Raw genomic sequence first — 24,125 nt, forward strand, 5'->3', positions numbered from 1 at the left:
AATAACGTTCATTTATAGACTCACTGGAATTGCTTATAAGCGAAAGAAAGCATTACTTAACTTTACAGTGCACTAGAATAAGTGAACCATCTTTTCAGTGGAACTTGTTTATCACGTGAGGTAAATTGTATAGTCCGAGGTACCAAGTAGTACCAAGTGGACACTTACACTTACTCTTGAAATAGACATTACCCATGGCGTCATTCACACTCATAGAAAATCCAACAAAGATAGGCAGGCACGTCCTTTCTCCCACTGCTAAATGTGCCTCCTTCTCTCATCCTTCGTGGTAAAGTGATTGGCTGCATGCTTTCTTCCAAGTCTCAGTGACATCTTACCCCACTTAGTCATACCTCTGACCCTTGTGCAGCTTTGCTCCCAGAAGGTTTCAGGAGGTTAGGAAAAAGGTTTGGAGAAGCTTGAAGTTGCAGGAAAGGTATCAGGGATTCTCAGGTTCGTTTTTTGTGTGGTAAGAAAAAGGGTTTTTGCCAGATTTATGATTTAGGCTTCAAATCAAGAAAAACTCAATTACCTCCAGGTTATTATGAGGAGACAGGCACTTTGGACACCTGGAAAAATATTGGTGCTTTTCATGCTACTCAATTGCTCCATCCTTATTTCACCGAATCCATTTTTTTTTTCCTCTGGACATTCCAGTGTGAATTTAGATACAAAACATATTTAGACAAAATTGACAGCTAGTTGCATAAAAACATTTTCAGTCTTCATTACTTAACAGGTCATAAAGGACTATGATCATATATGAATTGAATATATAGATATATATATGGATTATGTAGGATGAAAATCTGACAACCTTTGTAAGGCAATGAACACACTTTATTTAACCCACACTCTACATGGATGACTTCATACGTTTGTCGTATGTTTGCTGGGCAGCTTATTGCAAAAACAATTCACTAGACCGAAGTATCCCCAAAGTTTTCTTTTTCTAAAGTAAATGGAAAACAATAATAAACAACCAGCCAATAAATGTCCCACCGGAAAGCTATTTGCTGACTAAACGAATGGTGAGAAAACGTGAGGAGCTGTTTGCTGGTCGAAGCAGCAGGGTTTCTTTTACGCTGGAATGCTTGGACGAGTGAGACTTGAAGTGGTCTATTTGCCTTAAGACCTTTCCCAGCTCATTGTTTTCGTAATTTGCTGAAAGTTTCAGGCTTAACATTTCATTTAACAAAGCATGCTCCTTATGTGGGGGATGTCTGAAGCTAACTTACCAAACTAATAGAAAACATTGTTTGTTTTCAATAGGGGTTTTTTTTTTTTTTTTTTTTTTTTTTAATCAGCAAACCTTAAATGGCCTCTCCCCTAATCTGTATCCTGTAGATGGATTAGAGTGTTTATTCTTTGTGGTATGTATTTATCACCTAAGACTGAAACCTCAAAAACTGTGTTTAAAAAGATCTCCTTAACACAATATAATATAGAGTAAAATACTGTTTAAAAACATTTATTTTTTACCATTAGGAAAAGCATTTGGGTTTTCTCCCGCTAAGAGATTAACAGGAAAAAAAAAGACAACACTGTTATCTATGACTTATTTTTTTTCTTTGCTAATTTTTCTATGCACATAAATGAAATGTGCAGCCTTTCTTTGGATTGTTTTATTAGAACAGGGTCGACTGACCCAAGAGGCCATGTCCATTTTCATCCATTTAATGCAGAGACACAGTTTAGTTTAATTTGCTGATTTTGAAAACATCCACCTGCTGGATTTTTTTCAGGATAAAATGTTGCTAATGTAACAAGGACAAAAAAAAGTACTGTGATGTTTCTGCTAAAACTTTATCGTAACATTCACATTAGCCAATTGGGGAAAATGTAAGGGAGTCGATTGTCAAAATTTGAAACAGATCTACTCAGTTGTTTCCCATTTCAAAAATATGGTTAAAAAAAAAACTATAAAGTGAGGCTGAACATCAAGAAGCTCCCTTTGCTGACTTGGCAAATGTAAAATTAGGAAGAAATAAAGCCAGTCAACAACAGACCTCCTTGATTAGACTTTTCATTCTAATCAAATAATTTATTACTAATAAAACTTTTTAAATGGCTTTAAAATGACAACACAAACTGCATATTTGCAAGTACATTTTTCTCATTTTTAAATTTTTAAATTTGCTTTGCATAAAGATCTCATTGGAAAAGTAATATTGTTTCTAGAGCAATAAAGCCTTAACGTTTTGGAATTATTCTATACTAAAATAAGATAGACATATATTTTATTTCTTTAAAACATGATTTCTCACCACAGTTTCTTTTTTTTTTCTTTTGTTAATATCCTACACTCAAAACGCCTTTTCATTTCTAAAGGAAACATTATGTTTGAAATTCAGCTTGAGATGGCAAGCTGAAAAGTGCAAATTCAAAGATGAAGAACAAAAGTTCTTTTTCTACTGGACATTTTGCCAGTGCAAAAGTAAGAGAAACTTCATCTGTTAGAACAAGCCACAACTTCACATTGTTACTCTGTTATCTCTTTTTGATAGTTAATCTTGTATTCTGCTCCCCACTCCCCTGCAAAAAGAAAGAAATTATGGTACATTGGGTGACTTACTCCCTTTTTCCTCTAGCTATAGCAAACACACCAGGTATGTTAGGACACATTAGGGTTCCACTACAGCAGGCTTCTCATACCACTGCTACAATTGCCTTATTGCCTATTGTTGGAATCCTTCCTGCTTTAATTGTGAATAATATTGTAAGACCATGGCTCTCATAGAGACAACTACGTTTTTATGTTTATGGATTGCACAGAGCTAGTATTATGATGTATCTGCTAAGTGAATATGTGTAAATACGTGTTCAATGGTGGTTCCTATCTTGCCCAGAGAGCCATCATCAACACAAAGCCATTGATACGTTCCAGAGTCGCATTACATATGCGCTAGAACTGTATCTACTGAGATATGGGCGAAACACTGTTGAAAAAATTCTGTTTTTAATATCAGATTTCATGAAATTTCCTATACTACTCAGCATATTGTTTCTTCATTTGGATAACGGGATCACGTGTTTTACAATATTTGTCTATTGCTTTTGCATAAAATGGTTTACCATCTAAACTGATAGAGTGTTATTCTTTTTAAGGAAAGGTTTATGAAGCCCATGTGTATCTCTTACAATTTCTTTGCATTAATAACAGGGGCAGCCTATTACCACTGATTTTAGTGATTGAAAGTTATGGTATAATAAAAAAATGATAATTTGTTGAAGCAGCAGTTTGAAAGCCGTTCTCAGTGTGAACAAGAATCAACTTGTCAGTCATTGTTTCCTGCCCTCTGCCAAAAGAAGGAAAAAGCTTAACAGTAGTTAGGGAGCTACTGAGTTGAAATCTCTAAGGATGTTCCAACCTATTTGTTATATTTTCATCCACCCTGTCCATGGATGAAAAGTGATGTGATCTTCACTTATTACTGACTAAAAAGCAGCGTCAGAGGCTTTCCTGCAGTCCTGGTAATGGTTCTGACTAACCATGCTTAAAATCCAATTGCTATTTAAATCAGACAGCGAGGGCTTCTTTTATTGACATGACATTTGCTAGTCTGTGACTTGAATAGTGATATTCATCAGGTTTTTAACTTTGGGGTAACACAAGGCTGTTTAACTCAAGATCTTTGAAATAATAACTATAGTAAGTGATGATGATAAGACTTTACCTAAAATATCTCTCAAATTGCTTATAGTCAGTCCTCGGAGTCAAAGTAATTATTTTCCTAGAATTATATTTATAACTCTCAATTTTATTAGACTCAGACATCTTGGTCATACTTGAATTGTGAGAATAGAAATCACTCTATTGTCCATACTTAAATGTAACATTACACATCATGCATTCTGATAATTTTTCTTTCTTTTTTTTAATTTCTTTTTTATGTTCTCACCACACCATTGTAATGTCTACAGCTCGCCCTGTTGGTAAGTAGCCATCCTTCTATCCACTAAGCATGGCTTTGCACAGTGCTTCATAACTCATGCATAGTAAGATTTGACAGAGTGGAATGTATTTATTTTACCCATGTTAAAATAATACTTGAGACTGTCTGCTCTAAAAGTTTCTCCTGTTTTTTTTTTTAATCACATTGATAAACAATTTTGTAGTGACTTTTGCTACATAGCAATAAGTAGGTAACAATTTTTATGTAAGAGAATAAATGAATGATTTATATTTAAGAACTGCTAGCTTTTCTTATAGGAGAAAAATATATTGTATTAGGGTACAATAAGAAAGCATCACTATCCTTTTTTGTATGTGTAAAATAATCAATTATTAGTTATGTTTGATGTTAAGATAAAAAGTTATGAATTAAATTAAAAAGTTCTACGACTTCACACATTTCTTTTAAGTTACGCAGAGTCCCATTATTTTAGGGATATTTTTAACTGCTGCATATGTATTGCCTGCATGCCTATTTAAACAAAATTAAGTAAAACGCTTTAAGTACATGCTTACCCTAAGTGGGGGAGGGAGAGTGGAACTGTGTTCTTTGGCATGAAAAGTTAGTGTTTGTGGTTTTAATATATCTTATTTTTCATTTGGCTTTGTGAAATTAAAGTAAGTTGACAGCTTGCTTTTGCAGATATTTAAGTGGTAATTATTTGTAAACATTTGGAAGATAAAATATTTCAATTCATTGACTTAATAAGCTTTCTGTGTCTCTTTTAAGCTTTAGTTTAATCCACCAATAACTATGTTTAAATAAATTTTGGTAATTGTGTTACATGTAAATGAATAGATGGATGCATAAACGGATGGATGAAAGAGTGAACAAATTTAGTACACTGCTTCTTCAATATACCAAAAGATATTTAAAACAACTTATTCAATTTTGAGGGCTTTATAAATTGTCCATCTAGCTTCAAAAGCTTTCTTAATGTACTGGCTTGACGTTATTGACACTTGATAGATATGTTGGTTCAGACTCACACATTTTTTCCTCCTTTGGTTGAAACAGTCATGGACTTTATTGTTACACAGTACGTTTTTACACTGTCAGCAAATACGGTAAATATACTTTGGTTTCCCAATCTGACTTTCTGATCTAGTGTTTCTGAGCAATACTCCCTTTTGATTAGTAATTTAATATCCCTTATCCTCAGTGACCTCCTCTATAAAATGGAGAGAATAATACTGACTTATCAAAGCTGTTGCAGGAGGGGACTGAGTTTATGATTTATTTTATATGTAAAAGGCATTTTGTCTGTCAATGTTGGTAGCTATCGTATGCCTAGTTTCTGAGACATTACTTCACATTTTAATATTTTTGAAATAAAGCTATGGCTCACAATTAATTGAAACATAAGCTGTGGGATGTTTTTTGAAGCAATGAGGAAATCAGTTGTGGTTTGTACAACTGAAGTTTGAAAATTGAAGAATATATTGTAATTGCTTTTAAGCCTTATTTTCTTGTATTTGTAAGGATTCCTATTAATGGTAATTTTATGTGTCTTTTGAATTACATACAAAATTAAGAAAAGGATGAGAAAGAATAAGATGATGCAGCAATGGACAAAGAAAGAGCTGATGGCAGACTACATGACCTCTCTGTCAGATTTCTTTTTCTCAACATGTGTGAGCTAGTTTTCAGGTTCAGAAATTCACTCATTTATGTGTCAAATAAGAAAGCATGTTATGGCCGGGCGCGGTGGCTCACGCCTGTAATCCCAGCACTTTGGGAGGCCGAGACGGGCGGATCACGAGGTCAGGAGATGGAGACCATCCTGGCTAACATGGTGAAACCTCGTCTCTACTAAAAAATAGAAAAAAAAAAACTAGCCGGGCGAGGTGGCGGCGCCTGTGGTCCCAGCTCCTGGGGAGGCTGAGCCAGGAGAATGGCGGGAACCCGGGGGGCGGAGCTTGCAGGGAGCCAAGATGGCGCCGCTCACTCCAGCCTGGGCCACAGAGCCAGACTCTGTCCCCCCCCCCCCCCCGCCAAAAAAAAGAAAATACAGGTTGGTTTTGCATTGGCAGCAGTTGTACTTATAAGCTAATGACTTTTCAAATGAAAAGGAACAATCACATTTAAATTGCAGATCTTTATACACAGAAATCTCATGCCAATATACCATGACCACTTGATTTATATTATCTCACAAATTTTCAGAACATAGAATAAATAGCATGTTAATAATTTCCAATATATTTAAAATCTTTAAACATAGGAAAAAGTACATTGATTTCAAAATGTGATATACACAGAGTATTGAGACGTATCTGTCATCTGCAAGATGTTTCAAAAGTTATTTCCATTTTTTATTCCTGTTTGAAATGACTTCTTAAATCCCCATTGGACTGGAACTAAAGAATAGCTTCTTGACACATTGTACTTTATTCTGGGGAAGTCTGTCATTTCATAAATCTATCTCAAATGACTTATGACAATGTTCAGAAATATGAAGAACTATACTTTAAACTTGACAACTACTATTAATTTTAAAAACTGAGTGTTCGATATGCTTTAATTGGATTACCAAAAAAGAGACATAATAAGGCAATTAACCTCATTTTTTTGTATCTACTTCTTACATCAATTTTAATTCAAGAACATAGATATCTGAACATTCATTGTATGATCAAAAAGTATAAGTCAAGTAAAATAATGATTACATATTAAAATTGTAGAAAAACTACATTATTATTTATATTTGTTAATGCACTAAAAAGCATGTTTTTCAACTTTGAAGCTCTTAGCAATAGCATAAAGGGTACTCTGCAAGGCAGAGACCACAGAAAGGGGAGAAAAACCAGCTTTTAGTTCCAATATAAATTAGGTGAAGAAATATGTGCCAAGTGTATAACATTTAGAGAAAATTCACAGCGTAGTTTGTGTCTAGAGTTTTTGAATGAAAATTAGAAATCATTGCAGATTCTGGAATACTTAGAGATTCAGGAACCATCACTACATTACTCACTGGATGAAACTTCTTGATGGTCTGTGTGGGAAGCCCCCTTTAAAAATCATTACAAACCCCCAAACTGAGAATTTTGTCTAAATGGATGACTCTTATGCGATACATTTGCGTTAAAGAATTTGCAACTCTATGCAATTGCAGTTGGAATAAACACCTCTGGCCTGTATTTAGAGTTTTCCTCTAGGTGAACTTAGAGGATGCCCTAGTGTGGGAGGTATTACTGAAAGCAGACGTTCATATACTTGCCAATTGAGGAAAGCATTTTACGGATTTCACTTGCGCATCTGCAATGTCACCAATGGGTCCAAAAGAGCTCTTTAATCTAATGTTCATATTTGCCGGCTGCCACAAAATCTGGGCAACTATCACTTTAATAATTAAAACTTCAGAAGCCCTTTCTTGGTTTCGACGTTTTACTATTCCAAAGGCATTCTTTATATGAAAAGAAAAGTACATCATAGGACGTAGTTAACTATGAATTGCTGAAATATTCATTTGTTTATTTGGAAAACTCTTCTGATGAGGAAACTGACAGAAGAAAATGGTCTAAATAGGGATAAATATCTTGCTTCCTATACCCATCTGTCTTATTTTTTTATTGGAAGCCTCTCTCGAGCTTAAAAATAGAAAAGAACATCTATTTTGGAGATGGGCAACACATTTTTTCCTAGCAGCAACTCAAAACATGACGAGTGATTTGGAGAGGAACTGTCAAATCTACCAGCTGCCTTGCTTAGGAAGCTGTCCTGCCCCGTTTGGTAACTTGTGTACCATATGCTGGATGCTGATTGCCTGGAGGATGAAACTGAAAGCCGAGTACTTCACGTGAAACTTGTTTAAAATAGCAAAAACAAATTGACAATAAACAACTTGATGGAAACTTCTAAGTATTTTCTAACTTAGTGACCCGAAAGGATGTTTCCTTTTGATGGAAGAATGGAATTGGCCACACAAGAATTTAGAAGTAATAAGAAGTACACATGTTTTTTGGCAAAATTCACCATTTAAAAATTATTTTTTAAAAGCAGCAGGCACTACTCTAGACAGAAATCTATAGGGACTTTTTTTTTTTTTTTTAATGTTTCAGTGGCTTAACCACAGTAATTAAATATGCCATTTTAGAAAGTTCCATTTTATGAGTTGAAGCAAAGTTTTGTTAAAGCATGTTTGAAAACAGTTTATTCTGAGAACACCAAGAAGTCAAAAAAAAAAAAAAAAAAAAAGGTTTGTGAGTGGAAAATTCATTCAAGATGAACTGTAAATCTGACGTTACTTAAAGAATAATGTAACAGATATTTTGATGCCCCCATCTCCCACCCGAACTTGAAATTTGGAAAATATAATGTGCTGTACATAATTTGATATTGGAACTATCACAGTTTTATTAAAATCAGAAAACTTAAAAGGTATTGTGTATGAACCTTTTCATGTTTGGATGCACTTTTTGCAAAAGTTGTTCTAAGTGTACCTTGAAAGGAGACCTAGACTTTTATTTCTTGCATCCCTTTTCTTTGGACAAGCTGTTACCCCATGACCTGAGGTAATCATCTCCCTCCTGAGAGCTCTTAATGTTTCCTGCACCTGGCACTAATTAGCTACTTTATGCAGAGTCTCATTTAATTATTATTAAGCATCACGCTTTCCGTTGCTCCATATGTTTTGATTAAATGGTAGGTTTAAAAAAGACATTCTGTTTTATCTTCTATATTCCAACTGAGTTTCCATAATGTGAAATGTTTAAAATATCTTAAGCTAATGTTCATTTCTAAAGTGAAACACAAGCGTGGATTACTTCTCAGGCTGAGCTGGTTCTAGCCTTGTGTACGTGACAATGTCTGTCCATCGAACAGGAGGAGAGGCCAGGTCTTAAATTACTCTCACACTTCTTTTTTTTTTTTTCCTTTCAGAACTTGGTAAAAATGTTCTATTGTCTTGGTATTGAATGGTATTATAGTGAAGTCTGAAACTTACAAAAAATATAATTTTTTCTTGGCTGGTATGTTCTTTTACCATATGAATATGCATGTAGTCCCTTCTTTCAAGTAACTTTGCTTAGTTATATCTTGGTTATGATCATCCTGTATGTAATATTTCTAGGACGCAATGAGCCACTTAAATCTGCCACATCTATGCTTTAATTTGCTTTACTTCAATAACTGTTTTATCTTTGATTTTTTTTTTCTGTTTTACTTTCTCATTTCTTCAAATACGTTAGTTATATTGGCTTTCTTTAGTCTCAATTTCACATTTATCAACTTCTCTATAATAATTTCAGTCATTTTTATTTCATATTGTATATTTCTCAATGACAATATACCATGTCTCCAACTTTTAAAATTGCAATCATTATGTATTTATTTCTAAAATATAATCTAAGTTTTCTGTTTTTTTGTTGTTTTCTTGTTAAGCTCTAATATGAAATTCTTTATCTTGTCTTTTAGCTTTTGTACCCCTTTTTTAGTTTTTAAAAGAGAGATTTCATTGTATATAATTTCATTTAGACTATGCCTGCCTAAGTATTTATTTTAAATTGTTTCTGCATTTCTTTGAGTAATTCTTGGAAGACACAGGTTCTTTGTCTCTTTTTAATTAATTACATTCCTTTTCTGTCATGAATGAAATAAGTGCTTAGTTAATACACAAGTTTGTGTTAAATTCTGTTTTGCATAGATTCTGTTTTGGTTACTGTGTGATTATTCATTTTCTAGTTAGCTCTGAAGACTAGAGTTTGCATATTTGGAGAAGAGAAAATGTGAAATAGGGTAATTCAATAACTCCTATTTGGAATGTTGTTTTTAATATCTTACTAAAAACACTATTTTCTTCTCAGTATTATACTAGGCCTGGTGATACAGAATCACCCTTTTTAAGTTATGAGCTGTGTGCATTTTCCTATAGAACTCTCTCCTCGTCTTCCTTTATACTCTCTGATTCATAATAAAGATGGTTTTCAGGTGTGTCCGTTTTCTATTGCTGCATAAAAATGACCACACATCGAGGAGTTTAAAACCATGTCATTCTATGGGTCCAAAATGCAGGCAGTCGCAACAGGGTTTTCTCCTCACGGTCTCACAGACCCAAATCAAGATACTGGCCAGGTTATGCTGTCCTCTGGAGACTCTCCAGAAGAATCCACTTCAAAGTTCCTTGTGGTGTTTGTCAGAATCTGGTCCTTCGTGGTTGTAGGACTGAAGTTCTCCTTTCCTTGGCTGTTAGACAGGGTGACTCACTGTTTTCAGTGACGGCTCTTCAGCTTTCGCACATCGCTGCTGCCAGTCTCCACAGCCAGCGGGGGTGCCCTGAGTTCTTCATGTGCTTTGCTTTGTAGCTCTCTGAGGCCTCTTTCTGATATCAGCTAGAGAAAATTTCCTGATTTAAAGATCCAGAGTATTAAGTAAGGCCCAGCTGATGAATCAACCCATTCTAAGGTCAACTGATTAGTAACCTTAAGTGTATCTCTAAATATTTTTTGTAAACTAATAGAATCATGAAAGTATTTCCAGGAAGGGCCTGCCTGAGGTCATGAGGCCTCAGAATTCTGCCAACTACAGTAGGTTTTTTCTTTCTTTTAGTACTTCTTCCTCTGCCTTCTGAATTTCAGCTTATTTTCTGCAGTGATGTCTCATATTTCCCATGTCTCACTCTACTTTAAGTGTTATTTTTCCCATAAAAGGATCATGTGATGGGCTCTCACAGTGATGTTAGATCATTTTTGTGCAGCTGGTACTGATAAAGGATGAAGGCTAGTTAGGTTGGTGTCCAGTGTGCTTCCTCAGTTTTCTTCAGACTTTACCGTATTTGGCAGGGGCACTTCATAATTTGTGGTTTGGGGGCTCTGGTCGTTTTTCCTTATTATTCCTGTCTTTTGTTGTACTCAATACAGGAAAGTGAAGTAATCTGATCCTTTCCTCAATTATCTTAAACTAAACACCAAAAGTTTGAATAATCATCATTTTTGGAGTCTCTTCAAATAAAAATAAAATAAATATGAAGTATTTTTAATTAGTACTTAAAATTAAAGTACTATAAATATTAAATATGAGGATAATATAAATACTCAGGCTCAAAACAGTATTATGAGATTAGTATTAAGAGGTTTCACTGGCTGTGTCCAGAAAAAAATCACATTAACATTTGAATTACGTATTCAAAGAAAGTCAGAATTTTCATAAGTTCCTGCACTTTGTAGACAGAGGTGTCATGAGACATATACTGTAAAATAGATTTTATGATGTGTGCTACACCTAAATATGCATGGTATTTGAATTGCTACACTACTTAAACATATTAAATGTCGCTCAAGGGAATAGTACATAATTAGATTTATTAAAAATATATAAACTAGCAAACTATATTACATTTTGATTTAAAATATATCTGAATACCTTTTAAAATCTCACTTATGGCAAGTATTGCTTTCCGGATATACTGAGGATATTATTTTCATTTCCCCGACAAAACGATCAGCTCTTTGTCAGTAAATACATTGTTATATTTATCTTTCTGCTGCCTCTAGGTCTAGCATCACACTGACGTGTGGTGGGGGCACACAAATGTTGGTGCAGTTAATTGATACACGCAAATGCATACATAGGTAATATTTGCCTAGAAAATGTTTATGCAAGCAGCTTTAAATAGTACTATAAAAAGATTAAGCAACATTAATGGTAACAGGCCAATCACATATTCCCCATTCTGCTGGTAGGAGATAAAATACAACAAAAAGAAGGCACTAATGAGCTAGGATGGTGACTTACTAAGCGTGTAATTAATGTTATTAAGAAACATTGCAGTTGCATATTAAAATTCCGTTAACTAAGCATCCCTTCAGCATCAGTACATTTGTTCCTTGGTTTCAAGTTTTTCTTTTTTTTTTTCTGATTGGCATCTTCATGCAATCTTTTTCTAAAAAATGAGATAATGGGATGTGATCAGCCCTCGTGGTTTAGCTGGAGTGCTGACATGACAGTTCTGGCAAGTTGACAGGTTAAGTGAGTGAAAATGGATGTCTTGTCTCACCATTTATTTGAAGAGCCATTTTAAGCTATAGTTTCCCTCTCTTTACTCCCACACTTACAACCCCTTCTATCCCAGATGTAAGAAGTCAAGTTTTCCCAATTTAGGAATTTAAGATCTTGAAAGAAGTTTTTCACCACTTTAAACTAGTCTTCTGCTGGTCAAAAATGAGATCATTTCTTTACAAGCAATGAGTTAATTTCTCTAATAATGAATTAGTTTTTAAGTTAATAGCACTTTTTATTGCCTATAATGTATATACACCTATGTATATTTAAAAGTTCTATGAAACTTGCATGGTGAATCTCCTAATGATTTCCATAGTTACATGATTTCCTATACCTACCTATAATTAAGGAAATCTATTTTCATAATCTGAATATAGTAAAGTTTAAAATTAGCTGCACATGTGCCCACCTTATTTACAGTGTGAGTCAACTATTCCTGTTGATTGCAATGTAGAAATATTTAATATGATTATAGGATTAGAGTGAACTTGCTAAACCCAGTAAAGACCATTTAGATGAAAAAATACATGGTTCCACTCCCACCATCCCTCAGTTTAATTTCTGCCTGGCAAACTCGAACGATGAGCGAGTTCACAGTCGAATTATATTCCCTGCCCGAAGCCTTCAGATACCTAAGCTGACTAAAGGAGCACACCCCTCTAGATTGCCGCAGGCAGAAAGAAGCCAGGCGAGGGGAGTGGTGCCTTGGGGCAGTCTGAGAAACTTCTGTCTCTAACATACTGCCTGTGTTTTCCCCTCGGGAGAAACATTCTCCCACTCTCCCCCTAATCTAAAGGAACAAATCAGATTTGTTTCTCTCTCTCTTCCCCCCCCCTTTTCTTCTTTTCTCACTCCTTTTCTTCTCCTTCTCTCCCTCCATCTCTTTCCTCTTTTTCTTCCTCTCTCTCTCTCTTTCTATGGTTTCTCCATCTGTAGAAGGCCAACTGAGTCAAGTTACTATTTTGCTTAGTATGTATGTATTACAACGTTCATTGTATTATAACATGTCACAACACAATTGTAACATGCATTGTAACACGCTTGATTGTTTCCATGAATGTCTCTTCTGGTAGGAGGTGACTTCCAGAGGACAGAGATCTTGGTACCCTCTGACACAAAATAAAACCACTAATGTTATTTAAAAAATAATTGAATAGTATTATGAATTGAATTGCCATGTAACATCTGAATTCATTTTTGTAGAAATTTATTACTGTGGTATGTTCCAGTAATGTTTTGCCTTCAAAAACAAAAATATAAGTGTTAAGGCACTGACCCAAGTATAAAATGGCTATGTGCTTGTAGCTATTCATTATAACACTGTTTTTATGTGCCTGCTTATGAGATCTAAAAATGTAAGACATTTTGAACTGAGTTAACTCTTTTCAGAATTCTTTCCATTCTAGAATGATTATTTCATTATTTCAAAATCAATATTTCATTTTGATATTTACATTGTGCCATTTCAGGCAGGAGCACATTATGTGTGACTCTAAATGAAAGAAAATGATTTGAACCACTTTCACAAAACATATACATATTCTGGGAGTGCATGTGTATTACACTTACCAAAATAAATTCAGTGCTATTGGCCCTCCTTGGAATTGTTTTTACAGTTGCAACACATGGCAATTCAGAAGGCCACTTATGTTATTTTGTAGTCATTCTATGTAATTATTGGCTGACTTTACTGCCTTTTCAAGTAATCAGATTTTGAATAATTGAGGATTTTTGTGGGGGAGGAGGTTCTGATATTATATGAACCCTCCAAAATGAATCTCACAATCAACAAATTCCAAGACTGTTTCCAAACTGTAAAGAGTAATAGCTGCATAATGGTAACATGTTTTACTCATACAAGGAATGAATATAATTTGTATGTATATGTGAGACCTCTCCTGGGTGTAGAGTAGACTATGAAGTCTAAATTGATGAAGAATCTAAAGATATGATTCATGGTACTCATTCTATTCTCTTTATTTATTTTTGTGTATTTTATTATTTTTGTGTATTTATGAGAGCACTAAATAGTGCTTTTCCTTTTCATGTTGACATTGAAGAAGCACATATACATATATTTGATTATTGTTGAAAGAAAAGGTATTGCATTAGTCTGTTCTCATGATGCTAATAAGGACATACTCAAGACTGGGTAATGTATAAGGAAAAGAGGTTTAATCCACTCATAGCTCTACATGGCTGGGGAGGCCTCATCATCATGGCAAAAGCAAGGCACGTCTTAAATGGCAGCAGCAAGAGAGCCCTTGGTGGGGGAACTCCCCTTTATAAAACCATCAGATCTGGTGAGACTTACTCAGTATCACAAGAACAGCAGGGTAAAGACCCAGTTCAACGATTCAGTTACCTCCTACGGGGTCCCTCCCAAGACATGTGGGAATTGTGGGAGGTACAATTCAAGATGAGATTTGGGTGTGGACACAGCGAAACCATATCAGGTATAGACATTGGTATTTTACTGTGGAATAAGAATTTTTATTGTTAGCTACAAGTAAGTAGCTGGTGGCAAAGAATGTGTATCATTCATCTAAAGGATTTATTGCCATGGAAAACAAAATAGTTAATTAGAAAGATAGGTAATTTAGCACTTCGATCCTTTGCTTTTCTTTCTTTCTTTTTTTTTTTTTTTTTGAGACGGAGTCTCGCTCTGCGGCCCAGGCTGGAGTGAGCGGCGCCATCTTGGCTCCCTGCAAGCCCCGCCCCCCGGGTTCCCGCCATTCTCCCGCCTCCGCCTCCCGAGGAGCTGGGACCACAGGCGCCGCCACCACGCCCGGCTCATTTTTTGTGTTTTTAGTAGAGACGGGGTTTCACCGTGTTAGCCAGGATGGTCTCCATCTCCTGACCTTGTGATCCGCCCGCCTTGGCCTCCCAAAGTGCTGGGATTACAGGCTTGAGCCTCTGCGCCCGACCAATCATTTACATTTCTTGGAAATAGTGACAAATGAGTAAAATGTGATTAAATAGTCTTTATAAAAGTGATTATTTTCAATCCTATGTTTCTAATTTATATTTTCTATTATAAATACATTGCTTCCTCTGAGATGAATTATGTGTTAATAAGCTTCAAATCAAACATTTCCATGGCAGTGTGTGTGCATTTCCAATATTAACAGAAAATCTTTTGAAATCAAATGAAATATTACATAGTAAAAATTAAATGAAGTTAAATAAGTTGAAGAAGCAATCATGTATAAATTAGAACCCAACCTGAGTTGAGTAAACATTTATCTCTTATTACTGGTCTATATTGCATTGTAAAGAAACGATTTCTCACTATCTGTTTCTTGTTGGTGGAGGCAAGCCTATGAACTAATTTTTGCAGAAACTTTTTTTTCTTCTTCTTTTTAGAGACGGAGACTTGCTCTGTCGCCCAGGCTGGAGTGCAGTGGCGCGATAGTCTCGGCTCACTGCAAGCTGCGCCTCCCGGGGTCAAGCAATTCTCCTGCCTCAGCCTCCTGAGTAGTTGGGATTACAGGCGCACCCTGCCATGCCCAGCTAAGTTCTTTTGTATTTTAGTAGAGACGGGGTTTCGCCATGTTGCCCAGGCTGGTCTCAAACTCCTGAGCTCAGGCAGTCCACCCGCCTCGGCCTCCCAAAGTGCTGGGATTACAGGCGTGAGCCACCGGGCGCGGCCTTTTGCAGGAACTTTGAAACCCAGTGTTACACAATGCCTTTATTTGTCTGTAGTGCTTTTGTTCCTCTGGAATGTTGACTACTCATTTATAGTCTTGGGTCATACATTTCCAACGTGGTGTAGCAGCACTCTCTACAAAAGGGCATATCAGAATCGGTTAGATTTGTATTCAGGTAACATATTTGAAACAACATATATCAGAATCGATTAGTTTTTGTTTCAAATCACCTATATATTTTTTCAAACACCATATTTACTACTGCAGTAGTAAGTCACTGTCACTGGCGGGTATGTGTATACATATAATGCAATAGGTATGATAATATAGGTATATTATTCCTTAGGTAGAATGAGATGGAAAAAATATTGAGTATTTGCTTTAGATCAAGGATTCTATTCTTTTTAAAATGTACTATTCCCAGGCATTCATTTAGTGTTTACTGTTTTGGGCTTTTCTAGGTGAAATAAGTACGCCATTTATATGCTAAATAGTAGACCGCACCCCGTACCAGTAAAAACTTCAAACTGAACTAAGGAAGTCTGACACAGAGGCTAGGGAGAAATAGAGACACAAGGCAATGCGAGCGAGAACAAGTACCTTAAATTGGAAAGAACACAAGACAAGCACAAGGTCAGAGATTGTTCAGGTTAATCATTGTTGACAAAGAGGACCAAAGGATAATTGACATCAGGGTAGGTTAACCGCAAGACCAAGCAAATGCCAGTGATTGAAAGGAGAGACTGCTCTGATGAAATGCTGGAGCTAGTTTGAGGACAAATGAGTGTCAGGATTGGAAAATCTTAGGTTAGCTGATGAAAGCCAAAATGCTACACTGAGGAGAATAATTTGCAGGCATTGCTATGATAAGAATTGTAGGTTTTCACTGTGATGAAATGAAAAGCACGATAGGTTTATGAATAAAGAGTGACTTGAAGAAAGTGTACTTAAGAAAGGTTATACATCTAGGTAGTATAGAAAGAGAAAGACAATGGGTTTTATGCTACCCTGATGATAAAAACAATTATTCAGGGAAAACATAATGTCATTTTTCAAATCTTTATAGCGTATTGGAAATTATGGCATTAAAATTCTATCATTCTTCTTGGTATTAGATATGACACATTTTTAGTTAATCAAATCTTGGTTCAAAGGGAACCAAATTAATCTGGCATCTCAGTGTTTAAGAGTTCCTACTGTGGCATTGGAATGAACCAGAAATCAAACCTGTCCTCCAATCTAATTTAACTTTCAGAAAGCTGTGTTTCTTGCATGTTCTCACTTACACGTGGAAGCTGAACAATGTGAACACACAGGCACAGGGAGGGGAACAATACACACTGGGGCCAGTCGGGGGCAGTGGGGACACGCAGCGGGAGGGAGAGCATCGGGAAAAAATAGCGAATGCATGCTGCGGGTAACACCTAGGTGAGGGGTTGATAGGTGCAGCAGTTCATCGTGGCACACATTTACCTGTGTAACAAACCTGCACATCCTGCACACACACAGCGGAACTTTAAAATAAAATAAAATAAAATAAAATAAAATAAAATAAAATAATAAAGCTGCGTTACTTATGTCCTTCATGAGATTCAGTTTACGAGTTTTACTTCATTATGATAGTAGTTGAAACATAAGGCTTTTCAAATATTGAGATAATGCGTGTGGAAGGTTTAACACAAACTCTGGCACATAATAAGCACTCAATTAATGTTAATTATTGCCATTCTATTAAACGGGTTGTGACTAAGTGAAATTTTAACTCAAGCAAATGATGGAGGAGAATGCTTCTTAAATATGCTTATAGAATATGTTAGTATTTAACAAGCAAATATATGAAATAGCAAAAACAATCGTACTTGAGTTTGTCAAAAAATTCAAAATGGCTATTATAGAATTAAAAGTTTATTCATTCAGGCATAAAATTATATCCAAAGAAAAAGAGTGGCTGAGCATGCCTGTATTCACCCTGTGCCCCATATGAACGGACCTAGCTGTTGCATGACTCTCTCCGTGCTAATGCCTGCCGTAGGAAGTCGTATTTTCCTGTTGAAACCACTCTGAACATGATGTGATTAACCTTTAGAGTCCCCCATCCTCTCATCTCAAAGCCCACCTCATGCACAGCCTGTGCTTGCTACTCATGTTCAGCTATCTGATTTCCATACCACCCACTCTCACTCACTGGCACGCATTAGCATAACAGAAATGTAGCGTGACTTTGATTGAAGCTAGCTTGGGCTGAATGCAGTATCAAAGCATAATTTAGCAGAAATCAAATCTAATTTACTGTGCATTGTATTTAAATTCTCAAAACACAGTTTCAAGTGAACTGTCCCAGACCTCTAATCTTAATTGACCTTTTTATATTTGGGGTCTGCTTCTCTGGAAATCACACAACATACTTTTCTTACAGAGCTATTGTTTTGTAACTCGTAAGTGTTGATTAAACACTAAATTGTGCCATTCTGTTGGCTTCATCTCATTTCTAGTTATAGCTGAAGCAATAAGGTATAATCACTTGACAGATTAAGCAAGTAGGATATTACATCGTAGTTGCAAAAGATTTTTCCAATGCTTTCAGGTTTTAGACACAATATAAATATATATTTTATAGTCTTCTCTCTTAGAGACATATAGTAGAATTGCCATTTTTGTAACAGGCATATTCTTCTGGAGTTTATAACTCAATCTCTTTAATTCACATTGGGTTTAAACGTGTGTTTGCAATTGTCATCCTGAGGACCTAGTAGTGTTTTTTTTTTTTTAATACTTAATGGGAGTCATTATAGAAAATCTATTTTATGTATAGCACCCTTTGTGCTATTGTGCTGTGTTGATAAAATGCCACCTCTGTCTACTCCCTCCCATTGGTGCCATCAGCCAAATACTGTCTTTTCAGATCATTTTCACTGCCACCTGGCAGAGACACTGAAACTGTGGAGGGTTATTAGAAAAATTATTGATGCCGTTTTTCATTTAAAACCTCAAAAACAAATTCCTTCAGCTGATATCCCTTCACAGAAGATTGCAATATAGATCTCGGGCAGGCAGAGAGTCTACAAAAGTAAAAGTAATTGATGCCATTTGTTTCTTTGGTCCACCTTCAGGTGATAATAGGAAAGGATGTATATTTTCACAGACTTGAATACTCTTCAAATTTTTTGCTTTGATAAATGTTTCCATATTTTCCATTTTTTTAATTAAAAAATGATTAGATGATTTTAGTTCCAGCAAGATCAATGTGGCATAAGTTCTGGTGACAATAGTCTATTGGATGCATTTGAAATACAACACATTACGACTTGGAGTAAATGTACAATGTAAATAAACATCACATTAAAATATATTTTGTAGGATAAATAACAGATGCTGACAGTTTTTTGTTAGTGGTTTTTAAAATAATCCAGTATTGGGTAAAAGTTCCAGAAATTATAATTTCCTGGCCTTTTTAGATTATACTATCAGTGGTAAATATTATGTCATGATTTTGCAGAATTTCTTTGTCCTTTAGAAGCCCTGATGAAATGGTATCTTTGGTGCTACTATAAATAGAAATTCTCAACTGGATTTTCTGCCCCGACTTGTGAAGATTTCCCAGCGCTTTGTCTTCGCTCTTTCTCTGATCCTCATCTACATCGCTTCGAAAGCACCTTCCAAATAGAAATCTGATTCTATCTTTCTTACAAAAATGTCTTTGAACAGATCTTTACGGTTTTCAGGACGAAATGTTACACCCGTTTAGCAGGAATCATCTGGTCCTATCTATATAACCTCTGTGACCTGGATTTCTTTTATTCTCAGAATCCTTTACAAGCCCCTAAACATCCCGTTTAATGCGTCTCTGCCTTATATGCTGCTTCTCTGTCCCAAGTGACCTTACCACTCTTCACCTAGTCAACTCTTACTTGTCCTCCAAAGTACAGCTCTAATGTGGCCATGCCCTAGCAACTTTTTCTCTCTCTCTCTTTTTTTTTTTTTTTTCTCACAACATGGCCTGATTGGTTCTATTCCACTCTTTCTCCCCTGGTGCCCTCTGCATTTTTTTCTGTTTTCACTGAAAAAATCACGTTTTGCCATTTTTGTGTATTTGTTTATGTATTTACTTGTAAGTCTCTGCCACAGAGCAAGAACAATTTTATTTGGCTTCCCATCTCCTGTACCAACCAGAATGTATCATCATTTTTAGTCAATCAATACATTTTGTGTGACTAAATGGATGAATTATGTCTTTTCAGAAAAGTGCATTCATAAATGTAGTCATTTGTCAGTCCTTATTTTGAGGACTATATTTTAGCAGCTGTGTTAAAATTGTAGTATCTAGCTGCCAAAAGAATTTTGCTAAATCATTCATCCACAAAAAAAAATTTCAAAATTTGAAAATTAAATTCATAGAAGTCTGTACTTCTAAAGTACACCTGGTGATTTTACTGATAGAGATTGGTAATTTCACTGGATAGATGAAGAATAATATACTTGAAACTATAAAACACATAAATATATGTTTATATTTCATTGATTTCATTTGATGATTTCAATCATGTTTATTCTCAGTTAATATATTTTAAAAATTTGTAAAGAAGGACTGTATAGAGTATCTAAGACTCTAAGGTTTTACTAACTACTTTTGTGAGATAATTAAATTCTTTCTGGCCCAAAGCAGTACAAATTAACTAATAAGCTAAATAGGTGATTTTTATTCAAGTCTTTTAAATGACTGATTTTGACTCAACTGAGTTTTGAATTTTCAATTATTTTAGATACATGCTAAATTATTCAATACTTCTCACTTAGCAAATGTCCATGTTGACACTCTTATTTTTCTTTATAGAATTACAAAGAGATAACTATATACTCAACTTTTTCATAACAAATATTTTTCTACAATATTGCAGATGACAGAAACAAACCTTAAATGTTTTTTTGGTACAAATACCTGGTGGCTTCACATTTCTACTGAAAAAAATGGTCAATGCAGTGTTTTAAGAGTTTTCTGTAAGGTAATTTTGTAACATTGATTTAAACTATCATTTCTATTAGAAAACATGGAAAAAAAATCAATGTATCTGCTGATTCAGGAGAATTGTGTAGAAATAACAAGAAGATTGTAAGAAGCAACTAATCTCCTGAAAATACACGGCAACACATACCATGCTCTGTTCAACTAGATTCATAAATCTGCGTTTTCCATACTGTTAGAATGAGTCTTCTGTTATCTATAGTTATAGAAGAAAATTTCTCTTAGTAGATTTATCCCATCTGTCCCTGGGGTGTGTGTTAGATGTGTTGAACTAGGAGGCAGTATAATAGAACACCAAAAAATAAATCAATACAAATCCCAGTGAATTGTTTGGAAAAATGCTGCTGCTTTTTCCATGCTCACATTCTTGTAAGGCTGAGGAAGTATTGGTTGCACCTTTGGGGCTGCTCTACATTCACCCTCTTCTTGGAGCTGAAGCACTTCTTTTCTCCTGAAGCACTGAAATGATTTCAAGGGACACTTTTTACCAGACGTCACTTATGGTTAGAGCGCTTTAAAGTACCACTAGGTTCTAAAAATTGGAGTTGATTTTAAAGTGTTTTCTGTCTCTGTTTTCTAGCCTAAGCAGCTAGTTTAAGTGGAAATAGATTATTACAAAAGTCGTGGAATAAGCACGGTGTTTTCTGTTCAACAAAAATGGGTTTTGCTGGGGAGATGCCCTTGTGAAAACCTCCAGTTATACTGCCTTACTGTCTTTCCCTTTACTCTCTCAAGATCATTAGACCACCATTTAAATCTGAACTTTCTTAGGATTTTTACCCCCATCCCTTTCTTTTATTTTCTCTTGGAGTTACTTATGTCTTGGTCTCATTAGCTTCACCTGTACCATTTTAATAGCCTCCCAGTTAGACTCCTTGTTTTACAGACTAAGTGCCTTCCTCTCCAATCCACGCTACATTCATTAGAGGGTTAAAGCCGCCAAAAATTACCTTTTGCATCTGTCACTTTTCAGCTTAGAAAAAATCAGAATAAAATCCTCAGTTTGTCTTCTTAAACCCTCCTTTGTAGCCAAAAGTGTTTACATAACTTGGACCCTCCATCCTGCCAAATTACACACTGTATATCCTAAGTTTGTTCTTGCTTCTTACACTTTGCTCCATAATCTCCTTGTTTGGCATGAGTTCATTTTTCCATTTACCTCAAAGCTGCCATAATGCCCATTTTCTACACAGAGCCTTCTGTAGGTTTTACAACACCAAGGGATTTCTTTCTCCTGTTATTTATTATATTTATTATATATACAATAACTTAAATTCTCCTCCGCTGTGCTCTGAGATCACCTCTATCATTGCACTTCCCACAGTCTTAGGTAAGTGTTGATTTAATTTTGTTTTGGTTTTCGTCATTGTCATTGTGTTTTTCCTTTCCATTAGACTATAAGCTCCCTGATGGCTTCAGGATAAAAGCTTCTCATCTCTGTATCTTTAGTGCCCAGTAGGGGAACATAGTAATTACCGGACTAATCTTTATCTATCTAAATGAAATTAATTAGATTGAGTCAACCATTCAGTACATTTATTTATATTGCTTATTACCCTTGTATGTAATTCCCATCTCTTCAATTCTTCAATGTCTTTAATCTTTCAACTCTTGAATTCTAGATAAAAGCACTTTAAGAATAGGGGTCATATTTTATACCTTCTGGTATCCCTGTGCCTTATATAATTCTTGCAGTTACTATAAAAACAGCCAATGCTTGTCAATAAATTGACTTTAGAGGAAGGAGATGGCTGAGTAAGAGAGTGATTCTTTTTTTATCTTTATTTATTTAAAAAGCAGAACCAGCTTGAGGATCCATGTTTTTCCTTAAAAGTGTTAAAATCATTAAAAAATCTAACTTTCTATGCAAGGATATATAGGCCAAAGGATTACAATGTACAACATTTAAAATATGTCTGCTAAAAATTTTGCTTCTTTCCTCACATTTGATTGAATATAATGTCTTTCTTTTCTGTGTTTTGAGAAATGTGTAAAAGTAAATAATGAACTGTAGTCTCTCCCTGGCACTGAACAAGCAACATAGTACCGTATTTTCTCCTTGATGTATTTTTCTTTGTCGGTGGTTGATATTTACACACTTTCTTTTCTTTTCAATTATAGCTCCCCCCCAGTTTGTGGTTCGGCCAAGAGATCAGATTGTTGCTCAAGGTCGAACAGTGACATTTCCCTGTGAAACTAAAGGAAACCCACAGCCAGCTGTTTTTTGGCAGAAAGAAGGCAGCCAGGTGAGTGTGAGGTTTCACTGCTTTTCTGAAATCTCTGAACTTCTACTGTCTCGGCTGCTCCTGAAACTTGCCTTGCTTCTCTTGTTCTCAATGTTTGAATTTATTTTATTTCTGAAAAAGAGAGTGGTGAATGTAAAATAAGTGGGAGTCAGATGTTCTAGTAATAGCATTCTTTATTTTCTAGTATTAATCTTTTCAAAATTCTGTCTCTTACACAGAACAGCAATAAAGCAATATAACAAAATTATTGTTAAAAGTCAAACCAAAACCTCTGTAGCTACTTAAAATCTGTTAAGGTAAAGCTAATTTTGTTTTCTTGTTTTGAGTCACGTGGTATGATAGAGTCTCTGTGACATGGAAAACAGTCAGAAATTTTTTTTTTAATTGACCCAGAATTTAATTTCAATCCCCTCTCTGAAATACACAGCATAAATGACTTTTCTTATCCTTAATTCAAGCATGCTTCCATTTAAGAGTAGGATAAATCTTTTCCTTCTCCGTTCCTCCTGGATTCATCTGTAGTGTGGTTAGACAGGAAATAATATGTAGTACACTAGAAGGAACCCATACCTGTCTTGTCTTTGTTCTGCACTGGTTTGTCCTCTCCAGGGCCCTCTCTGGGCAACATGGCCTCTCAGAGTCTCTATGAAAAGTCAACTGGATACACTAGTTTTCTCATTTAGAACTTGGTCCAAACTTGGACAACTCTTTAGCTTCTAGATTCGTCAGCAATGAGTAAAATTTCCAGCTAAAACTAGTTCAAAAATTGTGTCGTTTGCAAAATAATGTATCCATGCATTCCCATGGGACCTGGAGATATTTTCGTTCTAAACTTTCTAGAAACATGCACTACTAGGCATATTCTGAGGAATAGACCTCCTGGTGGTCTTCATATCACATTCTGTTATTACTACATGTTCCAGAAGAATTTCCTTGGGAATAATGGAAGTCATTATTAAACATCTCTAGAAATCTAAAACCTTGGCCAGAGATGGGAAATATAAGTTGCATTAGAGGACTCTGTTGATTAAACTTACATACATTTATCTGCAACATACATGTGTGCAAGGAAGCCTTTAGAAGTTCTGTTCAGCCGTTATCTCTAACTGTTGTGGGTTTCTATAAATTCCTGTGCCAGCTCATAGCGGGCAGTTCTAACAGCTCAGTCTGGATGGACGAATGGCGTTTTATTCCTCACTCAGCTCTCCTTGTTGGAGTCATTCCTCTTGTGACTTGTGGAATGTAAGTGTAGCGA

General features: G+C 35.4%; 1 protein-coding gene across 1 annotated transcript in view; it reads left to right on the plus strand.

Annotated features, from left to right (window-relative positions):
* Window positions 1–24,125, plus strand: part of ROBO2 (roundabout guidance receptor 2) — a 615,454-nt gene that overhangs the window by 490,556 nt on the left and 100,773 nt on the right. The window contains exons 7-8 of the mRNA XM_030939677.1: window positions 3,925–3,936; window positions 22,746–22,870. Coding sequence (XP_030795537.1) covers window positions 3,925–3,936; window positions 22,746–22,870 — 137 coding nt within the window. The remainder of the gene's footprint in view (window positions 1–3,924; window positions 3,937–22,745; window positions 22,871–24,125) is intronic.

This window comes from Rhinopithecus roxellana, chromosome 1 (assembly GCF_007565055.1).
Source record: "Rhinopithecus roxellana isolate Shanxi Qingling chromosome 1, ASM756505v1, whole genome shotgun sequence".
NCBI classification, from domain to species: domain Eukaryota; kingdom Metazoa; phylum Chordata; class Mammalia; order Primates; family Cercopithecidae; genus Rhinopithecus; species Rhinopithecus roxellana.